Genomic DNA, 14,007 nt, shown 5'->3' on the forward strand with positions numbered 1-14,007 from the left:
ATTAGCAACTACTTAAAGAGTTCTTTTCTCAATACTCCCACTTTGCTATTGGTCAATTAGCTATCAATCCTAATGCCTTACTCAACTTGTTGTGTCCTTCTCTAACTAAGTCTTTTGTCAATAAATCAGCCATCATGTCTTTAGTTTCACAATACATCATATCAATAACCTCCATCTCTATCTTCTCTCTTATGAAATGATGCTGAATATCAATGTACTTAGTTCTTGCATGATGCTTTGGATTCTTTCCAAAAGCAAGACATCCTTGATTGTCACACCTCAATGGAGTAGCTTCAAATTGCACAAGTCCAATATCTTCCAATAACAACGTCAACCAAATTGCCTCCATTGCTTCATGACTTGCTGCCAAATACTCCGCCCCTATTGTGGACCTTGCAATGTTTGGTTGTCTATTGCTATTCAAAGATATGGCTCCCACTCAAACAAAGAATACATAGCCCATTGTTGACCTTCAATCGTTTGCATCTCTCTTAGTTCTAAGCACCCACTTACATCCAATTGTTGTGGAAAGATGTGGTTCTTTCACCATTCACCTTGTGGTCTTCTCTCACGTGTTGGATATCTTCTTTCATGCAAAGAAGATGAGCCTTCTTACACCTCTTGCTGCCTTGTATGACTCATGGAGTGCTTTCTCTTACTCATTTGTTGGTATTCTTCATCTTCATTCTCTTCATTGTCCTTGTTGTATCTTGCTGGAATTGAAGTCTTCATAGTATTGGGCTCTTCTATCATGGCATCTTCCTCTTCTTCTTCACTTTGAGAATGCTCTTCTTCATCTTCTTGTTTGTTTGCTAGAATTGAAGATGTGTCCACAAACACACCACTACTCCCACTTCGACACATCTCCCACTGTTCACTACCACTCATAAATGGTGTCCTCATGGATCCACAAACATCCGAATGCACAAGCTCCAGCAATTGGTTTGCTCTTGTTGCAACTCCTCTAGGAAATGGTGTCCTATGTTGTTTGCCTTGAATGCATCCCTTACAAGCAAGATTCATCGTAGAATGGCCAAGGTCTATGCCATTTATCTTGGATTGAAGCCCCTTCATGCTTTTGGCATTCAAATGCCCAAGTCTTTGATGCCAAATGCCCATCTTCTCTTCATTTGATGGAAATTCAGCAAAGGCAGCAACCTCCACTCCATTGATCCTCTTGCAATTGATAATATAGAGATTGCCATTCCTAGTCCCTTTTGCTACTTCTTTGCCTTCCATGGTTCTCACAAAACATCCATTCATGTTAAATTGCACTTTGTACCCATGAGTTATAAGTTTACTCACCGAAAGGAGGTTCTTCTTCATCTTTGGCACATGCAACACATCCTTGAGAGTGATTCTCTTGCTTATGCCCTTCACCACCACCTCCACTACAATGGTGCCTATTCCAATGGCTTGTACCATACAATTATCACCTAACCAAACCTTGGTTGCTTGAATTGGTTGATAAGTGTTAAATGAACACTTGTATGGAGTCATGTGTTTGGTACATCCGGAATCCACAATCCATTTGCTCATATCAAACATAGAAGGAGTTTGTTTTGCCATGAATGCAAAGTCTTCACCTCCATGATCATGAAAAGCATTGTTGGCATTCTCTCTTTCTCCTCTCTTTGCCTTGAAACAATTTCTAGCAAAATGGCCTGGTTTTCCACAAATGTAACAAGTTTTAGGAGGATAACATTGAAAAGGGGCACTTGCCTTACTTGGTCTTGTAAATAGTGCTGATTGCTCCCCAATAGACTCCTTTTACTTTCTTTTGGTCACTTCATGGGCTAGTCTTGCCGTGACATAGTCCAAAGTGAGGTCTTTCCTTGAAATGGACTCCAATGCCACAATGAGGGAGGAATAGGAGTCCGGAAGGCTTGAGAGCAATGTCATGAGAACATCTTCTTCAAGTAAAGGCTTGTCAACAACAGCAAGTTGGTTTGCAAGTGCTTTTACCTTATTTACATGAGCCATGAGATCTTCACCTTCTTCCATCTTCATGGTGAAGAACTTTTGCCTTGACCATAGCACATTGGAAAGATTCCTACTCTCATAGACATTGCAAAGAGTCTTCCATGCATCTACTGCTCCTTTGCAAGAAATGACATGAGCAAAGTTGGTTTCATCTAAGTTGGTGGCAATTATGCCAAAAGCCTTTTTTTCTCGTCTTTTGAAGTCCTTTTGCTCCTTCATGCTTGCCTCTAATCCAGGTGCCTCTTCCTCCTCACATACTATCTCCCAAAGATCCAATGACGCCAAAAGTAGCTCCATTTTGGCCTTCCAGTGGTTAAAGTTGTCATCTCTAAACTTTTCTACCATTCTTAAGCTATCACTCTCAAAAGATGCCATCTCAAGCTACAAGTAGGTCCAAAAATCTCTTGATTTGGAGTTGTAATGCAAAAGATATGACTACTCAAAGATTGCTGAACTACAAACTCAGAATTCGCTGTTTTGCAACTTTTTGCATACTTTGAGTCCAAATCACGTCTAAATGGTGGGAAATGCTATGTCATGTAATTCTATGGCTTTCAAACATCTCCCTCACATCACCTCACTCAAAATGACTCAATTTCTCATAAAACTCTCAAATACTAGTGTTACTTCAGCAAAGACACTATCAAGGTCTTGCACTAACCTCATACACTCACAAATCCAGGAGTAATGACTTCAACAAAACACTAGTAATACTATACCATAAGATCTCAACCACCAAACAAGCAACAAAGAAAATAAAATGGAAGAACAACTTACTTGGTAAGAGAATGTGGGCCCATAACCTATTGAAACATAGAAAGCATACTCCACACAAGTAAGTTAGGACCAGCAAGGTTGCACTATAACAAATAGAGTGTGGTATGAGATAATTCTTCCCATGCCAATCCTTTCCTTATATACTAGTACCAAGGTACCAAGTGCTACAATCCTTATGGGATATCTCCTAGGACCAGCCCTCCCCTTGTACTCTAATGTACTATAGACCAGCACCCTACCTTATGGGATGTCCTTAACAACACTTGTACTCTATTGACCATTAGCAACTACTTAAAGAGTTCTTTTCTCAACATTCTTGATGATTCTCACCACAACAATTAAAAGTTTGTGCTAGCAAAAGCAATATCTTTTTGTGTTTTTTCAAGTTGTATCTCTTTTTTTATGTTTCACAATGATATTAAATAACAAAATGAATACTTTAACACTCTATTCTATTGATACAAAAATTATTATTTTTATTGTTATTTTTATAGGAAGTACATTGATCCACAATTTCATCAAAAAAAATATATTAGAAGTTTTCCACTAGATTTGTGTTTTATTTTTTTTGCAATAGGAAGTTATCTAAATATTAAAAAGTATAAGTTTTGTCTTTATTCTATAGTTTAAGTATTTTTTAACATTTTATATTGTGGTTTGAATTTGATAGTTTGTAAAAAAAATACTATTTTTAAGTTTATAATTTTACTTATGTTAAAAGAAACTTTATACTTAAGAAACAAAATGAGAAGTTTTGACTTAATTTTTTTATTATTATTTGAAATTAAGAAGTCTTTTTTAAAATAGCTTAATACTAAGAAATATTATACAAATCTATTCTTTACAATAAGATTTCAATGTGCATATTTTTCCTAGCATTGAAAAAATAAAATTCCTTCAAAACCAACTTGAAGAATTATACAAGCTAGTAAAAAGTCCTTTTTGCTTGGTCAAGATTACGTGAAGGGCTGTTTTGAGTTAGTAAATACACCATAGTCTATTTTCACAGAGGTCTGCAAAAGAGAGGAAATTGCAGGAGTCTGAACATCATGTTGGACCCATTTTCAATATTTCCTGTAGGGTAATGAAGCTGTACTAAACCCTAGTACTATTTGAACTAATGGCTAATAGACATGATCAAAACCATGGATACACTTTCCCTATCTCACAGAACTAAATTGAAGGTTCCCATAACATGGGCTTCACAGGAACATGTTATTCAGTAGTCAATCATCAGTAGAAATCTATATCTAGAGAACAGTATGTGTGCCTATAGAGAGTAGCTAACACTTGCTGTGAAGACAGACACTCTCTCATGCAATCAAAGAACAAGCATGTTGCAACACATTCACCCATAATCTAGAATAATCAACAACCCCAGTTTTGACATCACAAACTAGTGAATTTATTGAAGCAAACAGCAAACAATCAGTCGCATGTCATGGAAGATGTCATGGTCGTTACAGCAGAAAGTGGGCTAGATGAACATGAGGAATGAACTAGGGGTCGAGGCACCACCCTAGCCCCAAACGACAGCCGCTGGTACATCGCTCATGCCCCATATTCGTTGTAAATCAGCTGTCTTGCTGCAAAGTAGAAAGTTTCACGCGCATTGGTAGGCAGATATTTGCGGCGTCCACCGGAGATTTGTCACCCGCTTCGAAGTGAGGTGAAGTGGGTATCCGAGCTAACTCGTAGACGTGGGACTCTTATTCAGCTCTGTCGTATGGCCAGGTTCTTGTTGTGTACTTCACGCGGGGTGTGAACCCCGTGTGGGCTATCCCGTTATGTTTCTGTGGTTTGTTGTCCAGCTGAAAGGAATCATGCTCATGATTAAGAGTCGTTGCCGTGACCGAAACTGTTCCTGGTGCATTTTTTCAGGCTATTCATGCGCTATTCTAGTTTGTATATCTTATAGTAGCCTAGGCCCCCTTATCACAGTTTGTGAGAAACCCTCGTTTTTATTAAAGTGTTAGAGACCCATGTATCGTGTGATGAGAACAAACTTAACCAATGGATCCTTCTTACATGGCGAAAGTCGTGTATGATAGTGAAAATTCAATCTGAAGATACTGGATTGTTAGTAGACTGGTTTTCAGTCTGTATACAGAGCATACAGAGCTTGCTGTAGGGGTTTGCTGGTTTCCCCCGTCTAGATGTCTCTCCCTTGCCCACAAGTGAAATGGAGTGCCCTACCTTGTACGAGTCGCCTAGAACTCGTGGCAGCGGTGCAAGTTTCTGAAGAGTATATCTAACAGACACACTGTACTGTTTCCATGTCTACTGACCCAGGACTGTGGTTGTCAAAATCTGGTTTAGTTTAGATTAAGTAAATGCATACGACCGGAAATTGCTAACCGTGCATGTTAGTCACTGTGGGTATGGAGTATGCGTGCGTCATACATGTTTTCTTGCAGTCGACAGTTGCAGTGACATGGTTAGGTCGGGAACTGGCAATTGTTTGATATGTCATTGCTATTCGAATAACCTCCTTTAACCAAAGGCGGAATTAACACCTTTCACACCTTTCACGATACAACCAATTTTCGTGTAGAACATAATTCCCAATGGACCTGCAATAGCTATATCCAGTATACTGAAATCACTGACATGTTACACTTCCGAACCTTGTAGTTTTCGAGCTGAAGTTACTTTTTAACTTTACCCTTAATCCATTTCAAACTTGCCGACGTGCCTGCTTTTAATTTCTTTGCCCCTGCAGTAGCTGCCACTTTCGTCTTCACCATCCTAACAGTTGCAGCAGCCTTCGTTTTCCGTAAGCCAGCACTTGCCGCTGCCTTAGCTTTGTCCATCTTCTCATTCTTGTTACACTCTTTAGATCCTCCGACGTTGTTGGCCTTGTCGCCGTCATAGTGAGGGTCCCACTGATCAGCCCAGCCGAGACCATTACCACCTTTCGACATCTCTGTCACAAAGCTACAGTCGTGCCCGTAAACGTAAGACCGCGGGACTTAAAACCTGGAAAACGATGCAAATCCAGATCTGATATTATCAGCCATTCATAGCAATGAATACGAAAGAACAATAGAGCCTTTCGGAATGTTGGCTTCTGATTACGCATGCGTTAATGTCTAAACAAAGAATTATTAGTAAACAAGATCCCAACTGTCCACAATTTACATTGAAGCCATCAACGCATTCAACATCAACAGTACTTCTCTATGCCCTTTTGCTGAGAATAGATTAAATTTAATTCCGGGACAGTCGGGCTAATGTAAGCAACCGAATCATACTTGCCCGAGAGGAGAGGAGAAATGAACCAAGTATTGTACAGATCATTCTCCTTCCAAATCTAACAACTCTCTCTACAGAAGACGAATATCATACACAGCGCGCCAATTAATCCTTTGAATGGAAATACGTTTCAGGTAAGATTCTTAGCCTGATCGGCACAATAAAATTCGTAATTCCTGCTGTGTAGCAATGAACCTCTACGAAACCTGGAAAAGAAACATGCGCATGAAAACGATCGTGACAACGATCAAAGAAACGCAAATCGGAAGGGGTCAAGTACCTGGAACCAAAATCACAGAAGACTAGGAACAAACGCCGTTGGAAACCGGGCCGTGGTGATCACCCTGGGAGCCAGCTTTCCTTCAAAACTCTACGATGCTATCTCTCTGTCTGTCTGTCTGTCTGTCTGTGGGGATGGTGATTTAGCAAGGCACAGCTCTCCCTCTGCCTCTGCCTCCCTTCCCTTGCCTCCGTCGACACTGCAACGAAAGGGCGGATGGATCCACATAGCGCCGAAGCTTCCTCTCTCTGCCGCTGCTGCGAGCGTCGACGAAGACGAGGCCCGACGAGGAGGACGAGGATGAGGAGGTGGAGGGGAGCCTATGAACGCGCTCTCAGGATGAGTTTCTGGCCATGGTCTAAGGAGTAGTATAGGTACACGGTTTTGGGTAGAACGAATGTCACGGTTGTGAGTGTCACGGTTATGACCGCAATTCACGGTCATTCCGACTCGCCTAAACTCTTGACCGCCTTTGTTGAGAAGAATATTAATAGGCATTTTATTTTTGGAAATTCTTTTTTGTAATATATTTTCGATTATTGGAATGTATGCAGCCAATTTTAAAAGAAAATTTTAATTAATTAACTATTCTTAAAAACAACAACAACAACAACAACAACAATAACAGCAAAATATTTACTGATTAACTTCAGAAACATGAAATATTAACTATTGACAAAGAAAGATTCTGAGGATGATGAGCAATGGGTTCTGCTGCTCTGCCCGACCTTACGCTTGGTGCTCGCCGGAATTTCGGGGACGGCAGCGGCGGAGATGGGGGCGTCCAGGGCGTGCGGGGCTCAGGCACTCCAGAAAAGCACAAGCTTTGGGCCCCATTTAAAACCAAAAAAACAGAGGAATTGGATAGTTTATCAGCCCAAAGGGTAAATTTGCAATCAGCACAAGAACTAGGGGTACTTGTGATATTATCGAAACTTGAGGGGTGTTCTTGATATTTCGAGAAAGTTCAGGGGCATGTGTGATATTTGCCCTAACTTATATGATATATATATACATACTATGGTTGCCGATTTCACCTTATTCATTATTCATTACAACAAACATGATATATCATAAAATCAAACTGAAGGAGGAAGACGTGTGTATATATATATATACATATATATATTGCAAAATTAAATCCAACAAATTTATACCTGAATCAAAGAATCTAAAAAACAAAACCATTAGTAAGAATTTGAGTATTTTTTTAAATTTAATATTGACAATGTAATAATGAAAGAAGGGAGTATTGCCCAGGTTGAGAATGTGGATGGTAAATATCCTAGTTTCTTTTCAAATTCTTTTCATATTGGTATTAAGAAGTGAATTGAAGACAGGGGGCTGTTCTGACTGGGTAAGGTAGTTAATAGAAACCAATTCCCACCCCTAGAAAGAAAAAGCATAAAACCAATGAAGAAATATAAATAAACAAATAAACAAAAAGATGAGAAAATGAAGGCAAAAAGAAGCTGAATGCGCCTGTCAAGTTCAAAGGCAGTTAGGTGGTTGTGGAAGCTGTGTCAGTTCTTCACGATCTATGACGCAACCCTGTTCCTACCAGGATAAGAATAATCACACTTTTTTAACAACCGGGAGTAGAATTTGAAGCCCTGCAAAAACTAAAGTGACACTTCTAGTTCAGACAGTGCAACACGATAAACAAGTGCATTTCGATCAGTGTAGTGATCAAGTAAAATTGTGACATTGAGGTTTTTGGATCGTATGCAAACAAAACCTTGCAGTAATACTGATGATTGTGGTCTAGAATGATTTGCAATGAGAGAGGGGGTTGGCATATCAAATCATACTTGCCCGTACTGGGTACAAGGTGACCATATTGTGAGGAGCTCAGCATAAGGTGTGTGCTGCAGTAGTCCCAGAATTGGCTACGTCACAGTTTCCACCAGCATTTGTGGCAGTCACCGCACTCAAAGAAAGTACCCCGAGCATTAATCTTGCCGTCAATCCTAACCCCTGGAAGTGCATCCTTTTGCTTCGAATCTTACTGTACCTGCAGCAGGGTCTCGAACCATTCGTCCAACCTGTGTTGCTTGCCATCCCCAGTGGGCTGTCGTTCCAGTTATCTTGCAGGCCGCGGTATTACCCCATTCACTTTTTTTAAAGCGGCAAAATATTGAAGATGTGTCCAATTCATCAACGTCCAGATGCTCAAGATGACTTACAAAACCAAGGGCTGAAATGAATGTAAGCGCCGAGAATAACAGATTCTTCTACTAAACATGAGTCCGAGTTGTTCCTGTGCGCAAGGTCACACTTGTCTGCACCTCAGGCTTAAATGATCACTACATTTCCAGAGTCTACTCTGAAGCCTCCTGTAGACGATGTTTCTCCTTTGAAGAGGATTATGTTCCTCTGCTTAATTCAGTTGCAAGCTAGAACGCCGCTAGATAATTTTGGTATGGTAGATCGGTACAGTCGTGCGTAGCCAACTTCACGAGAAAGTTGTCTGTGTCCTTCAAATGTTTATTACTTCATGGTTCCTGCAGCAATAACTGTTTCCAGGTATACCTGGAAAGTGTCACAATGGAGTTGACGAGGAGCAGATTGTGTTTACTTGTCTCGTTGTTAGCATGGGCATCTTGCTTTCAAGGTGCCACTTCAGAACTTGATGCCGCTATTTCACAATGTCAAGAACTAGCGCCATCTCCACCACTCGCCAAGTTCGTGGACGAATTGCCTAGACTCAAAGATATACGCGTGTGGGTTGACCAACAAATCATTGTTGGTGCATTCAAAATCCAACAGGTGAGCTGCATCCATATCTTCTACTCCAGTAATTTTTATTACAAATTAATTAACACGACATTGCGTAAAACTACTTATGTGGATTCAATAAATTGTGATTAGCTGCAACACTAGCCCTTAGCATCATCCTCATTACCTTGCTGTATCTGAAATTGTGACAACTGTGAAAATGTGCTGGCCAGAAATTACACAGAGATCTTCCTCCAACAACTTTGTATGCATATGGGACAACCTACGAATCAGCTTCATATCCTGGTCCAACGATTGAAGTCATAGAGAATGTTGTGTCGCACATTCGATGGGAGAACCACATTACTGATAGCCAGCATATGCTAGCTCTTGACAAGAGTATAATGTGGGCGAACCCTCGTTCGGGCGGTGTTCCCACGGTCACTCATGTTCATGGAGCAGAGGCGCACAGCACCTCCGACGGGCACCCAGACGCATGGTTCACAGCGGCTGGCGATCACGGCAATGCTTACACGACACAGAACGGCACCTATCCGAACGCACAGCCACCAACCATGCTATGGTACCACGATCACACTTTCGGGATCTCAAGGGTGAATGTCCTGGCTGGTTTGGCGGGGCTGTACATTATAAGATCCAACGAAGACTCACCAGATTGGATGCCGAAGGAGAAATTCGAAATTCAGCTTGTTTTGCAGGACAAACAATTCTTCTATAATGGCTCTATCAATTTTCCAAACGTAGGCAACTCTCCTACGAACCATGCGCAGTGGTGTCCAGAGTACTTCGGCGACACAATTCTTGTCAACGGCAAAGCCTGGCCATATCTACAAGTGAAACCTCAAATGTACCGGTTCCGTGTATTGAATGCCGCCAACGCCCGTGTCTTCGAGCTATCAATGGAGAACGCAAACCTCTCCTTCGTGCAAATTGGCACCGATCAAGGGCTGCTGGAGAAACCTCAAAGTTTGAAGATTCTCACTGTTGCACCAGCGGAGAGAGTGGACTTAATTGTTGACTTCTCCACAGTCCCAGGTTCCGAGGTCTTTCTGAACAATTCCGGCCAAGCACCTTACCCTGAAGGCGATGCAGCATTCAGCCCCGAGAGTACCCGCAGTGTGATGAAATTCATCGTTTCCAATGACGTAAATCAAAACGCCTCTATCACAACCCAGACGTTGAGCATGATTCCTGCCGTCCTAAAAGAGCCAGAAGCCCTAATCAACACAACAAACGCTCAATGGAGAAGTTACTTTATGTTCGAGATGGACGACCCCAACGGCAATCCCCTGAGCTCTCTCCTCTCCAACCTCACATGGAATGATCCCGCCACCGAGACACCGACCAAGGGCGCCACCGAGGTATGGGAATTCATCAACCTTACCCCCGACGCACATCCCATGCACATTCACCTCATCAAATTCCACCTCCTCAACCAGCAAGAGTTTAATCTAAAACTCTGGGAAGAAGGCGGGTGCGACTTGTTCAACGATGCATCCCGCTGCCTCGTCGGAGAGCCGACACCAGGGCTCCTAAACCAAGTCGGCCCGAAAGACACCATCCTTGCGATGCCAAATAAGGTCACTCGATTGGTAATGCAATGGACTGCTCAGAATGGAGGCGACTTCCCCTTCGATCCCACTACAGGCCCTGGTTATCTATGGCACTGCCATATCCTCGACCACGAAGACAACGATATGATGCGGCCCATCAAGATCACCAGGCAAGCTCATCTCTTCGCCTCGCTCTCGAATCTTCCCGCCAGTCCTGCACCGGGTCGAAGCCGAGCTTCACCAATCCAGCAACTCCCTTCTCCACCAGCCATCCTCGCAATTGCCATTGCCCATGCGACGGTGGCGATCTTCACCGCCATGACGTAAATCTCGCTTGCACTCTGGGACGACGACGACGACGCCGAAAACAAGTTTAGGGCCTTGATTTGATTGGCTTTGCGTAGATGGATGAACTTTCCGGAGCAGTAAATGACGGATGATGTGGTTCATTCATCCATAATTCACGATTTCTTATCAGCCCGTTCTTCTAGGAACTTCCGAATACGAGTTCAAATGGACTCAGCTTATTGCATGAAGTGACTTTACCAGCCAAAGCTTATCAACAGCTTAGGTGAAGAAGCCTCAATTACTGGAGTTTAGGGTTTAAGGGTTGGTGACGAGTTATGCTCTGTAAGCTATGCGGAGTTATATAATAGTTGTAGACTTCTTAAGTTTAGGGGCCATTAATCCCTCTTGACTGAGTGTGTTATGGAGCAAAGCTAATATACACACCCTTTGTTCTTTTCATGAGTTCTGATGCTGTCAATCTTATATTTTACTTTATTTTATTTTTTATGCACTTGACGTTTTTAATAATAGTATATATATATATATATATATTTATTTATTTTAATGTGTGTATTTACATATATAAAAACACATTGATGATTGATCTTATATGCTTTAATAGAACTATATTTGACAACAAAAACTCTTTAAGTTTTAAAAGTGTTAAAATATGTATTATGCATCATAATATACCATGCACCATAATTGTGCATGCAATTAATTATATATTAAATCTCAATAAACAACAATAATCTAAGTATACAAGTTGTTGTACATGTATATGAAGATACCTACATATATACACAAAATATTGGCATGTGAGATGAATTGATGCAATTAGATACAATATTCATTTATTAAAATGATATTTTTTTAATCTTTTAATTTAAACTCAATAATTAGGCATTACGTAATTATGAAATTTATAAAATCATATGGATGTAATATTATCTACTTAATACTTATATCTTGTAATTTTTCATCAAGTAATAGCTTAAATATATAATAATTTAAATTATCATATTAGATGTTACAAATATTATGTAGAATTTATATATTTCTAAAATTTAAAAGCCTCTATATTAACCAAAGTCATTAAATATCTATTAATATATTTAGATAATATATGTTCTTATATTAGGAGAATAAATTCAATGTCATTTTGGTCTTATACAAAGCTCATATTAAGATTATAATTAAATTTTAAATTCATCCCTTATTACTTTGTTGCATATATAATTTAAGTATATACTTAAGCTAAAGGTGAATATATATATATATATATATATATATATATAAACTTAAAAAAAAAAAGCCCAAATATGTATAAAAAATAAAAAAAAATAAAAAATAAGAAGATGAATTTAAAAAATGTAATAATTATTTCTAATAATAATAAAGGATAGTATTTTTATTTTTTTAAATAAAAAAATTTAAATACAAATTCTTTGTAGTAAATTTTTAATATAATTTAAATATTATTTTAAAAAATATTATGATTAATTCTATAAAAATAATAAATATACACATCCAAAAAAAATCAAAATACTTATTATATGTAATAATTATACATATTATAAAATATATGCTAAGTTATTTCAAATTTTGATAGATAATCTTTCAAAATAAAAAATTTTATAGATATCTTTTAATTTAATAATTATTCATATAAATAATTTTAATCTAATTTATAAGTTGATTAATTTGCATGTAACATTACAAACATCATTAAGAAAATTTTAGAAATATTCTTAAAATATTCTATTAGGTTCTAAAAGATTCTAAAAGATTTTTAAAATATTTCAATATAATATTTTAAAAGTTTCTTTAAATTTTTTAGAAGGATCTTAAAATATTTCAATATATTTTAGAAAGTTTTAAGAAGATTAAGAAAGTTATTTGAGAAGCTTCATAGAATTCCTTCATCTTCAAGCAACATAGAAACTTCTCAAGAAGCTTCTTAATACCTAGTATATATTGGAGTTAAAGCTAAAAGAATCTTGAGTGATCATAATATATTTTTTGGAGCTTTAGCTCACCTCTCTTGGTATTGATCTTATACCCATTTGATTTAATTAAGTTCTTAGTAGCTTTCTCGTTGAAATTCTTTTATTCAACTTCTTATTTGAACTTATGTATAGTATATTTGTGATAGTTTGTTAAAATTGCCATCTTATCAATATTAAAGCTTGATCCTTTTTGATAGACAGTGGATTATCCATCTTCTTGAAGGCATCTAAGTGCTTTAGAAGTTGTAGAGTACCCTCATCTAAATTGGTATTATTTAGATTTTATTTCTTTATTTATTTATTTATTTATATTTTTAGGATGACTAGATGTAAAGATGTTACTATCATTGAGTCTTTTGAGTCTAAATTAGATTTTATTATGAACATGCTGAACTGCTGAAATTGAGAGATTTTTTATAAGATTTCATAGTGATGTAAGATTTAGAACAATTCAGCTTGTGATGCAACCACTTTCTTAAGCTTCTATATCCAAGGAGGTAGTGGCACCTGTACCTCAATAAAGAAACTCACCTATTCAATAACGTAAAGAGTCTTGGATTAGTCTTCCAAAAAAAATTGATAGCTAATCCTCAAATTTTTGAGAGTTTGTTAACCAAATTTGATTAATAACTATTCTACAAATTGAGTGCTATTCAACAAAGAAGTCACAAGTTGGTTTAGTTAGAACCTTGCTAATGGAATAAACTTTAATTTATTTGCTCTTTTATTTGAAAAGAGATCTCTAAACTTGAACAACTTTGTATTTTGTTTTAGAAGTATTTGTAGAGGTAGTTGGAAAATATGACAAGGCTCCATAGGCAACAATAAAGATTTATTCATTACATTAAGAATCACATTGTATATTAATTTATATATATTTGATTTTAGGCAATTGGCTTATGACATCAATTAAGATGAATTAGCTCTTATTAGCCAATTCTATTGAGACTAAGAAATGATGTGAAAGGCCTATTATTATCATTATTTGATCCTCAAATAATCAATGAAGCTATTAGCCAAGCTAAGAAGTGCAATAATTGATTATTTCAACGTTGTCAAAATCAATGCTTGTGGACTTTAACATAGCAATGCACTAAAAATTCATATTTTGTTGCTTCAACAA

General features: G+C 38.2%; 1 protein-coding gene and 1 long non-coding RNA gene across 3 annotated transcripts; one reads left to right on the top strand and one right to left on the bottom strand.

Moving 5' to 3' along the window:
- Window positions 1–5,198: 5,198 nt before the first annotated feature.
- On the bottom strand, window positions 5,199–6,449 carry LOC112279435 (uncharacterized). Of its 2 annotated transcripts, none has more exons than XR_012217059.2 (2): window positions 6,296–6,449; window positions 5,199–5,697 (listed from the first exon to the last, which is right to left on the bottom strand). It is a non-coding gene; the product is annotated as an uncharacterized LOC112279435 (long non-coding RNA). The 2 variants fall into 2 exon arrangements; XR_002969021.3 differs by having other exon boundaries at window positions 5,199–5,739.
- A 1,963-nt stretch (window positions 6,450–8,412) lies between these two features.
- Window positions 8,413–11,334, top strand: LOC112279636 (multicopper oxidase LPR1). Its single transcript, XM_024514269.3, has 2 exons — window positions 8,413–9,064; window positions 9,247–11,334. Exons 1-2 carry the CDS (start codon window positions 8,843–8,845, stop codon window positions 10,912–10,914), a joined length of 1,890 nt encoding a protein of 629 aa, XP_024370037.1. The 5' UTR covers window positions 8,413–8,842; the 3' UTR covers window positions 10,915–11,334.
- Window positions 11,335–14,007: the final 2,673 nt, after the last annotated feature.

The sequence above is a fragment of the Physcomitrium patens genome, chromosome 3, assembly GCF_059467195.1.
Source record: "Physcomitrium patens ecotype Gransden chromosome 3, ASM5946719v1, whole genome shotgun sequence".
Lineage (NCBI taxonomy): Eukaryota > Viridiplantae > Streptophyta > Bryopsida > Funariales > Funariaceae > Physcomitrium > Physcomitrium patens.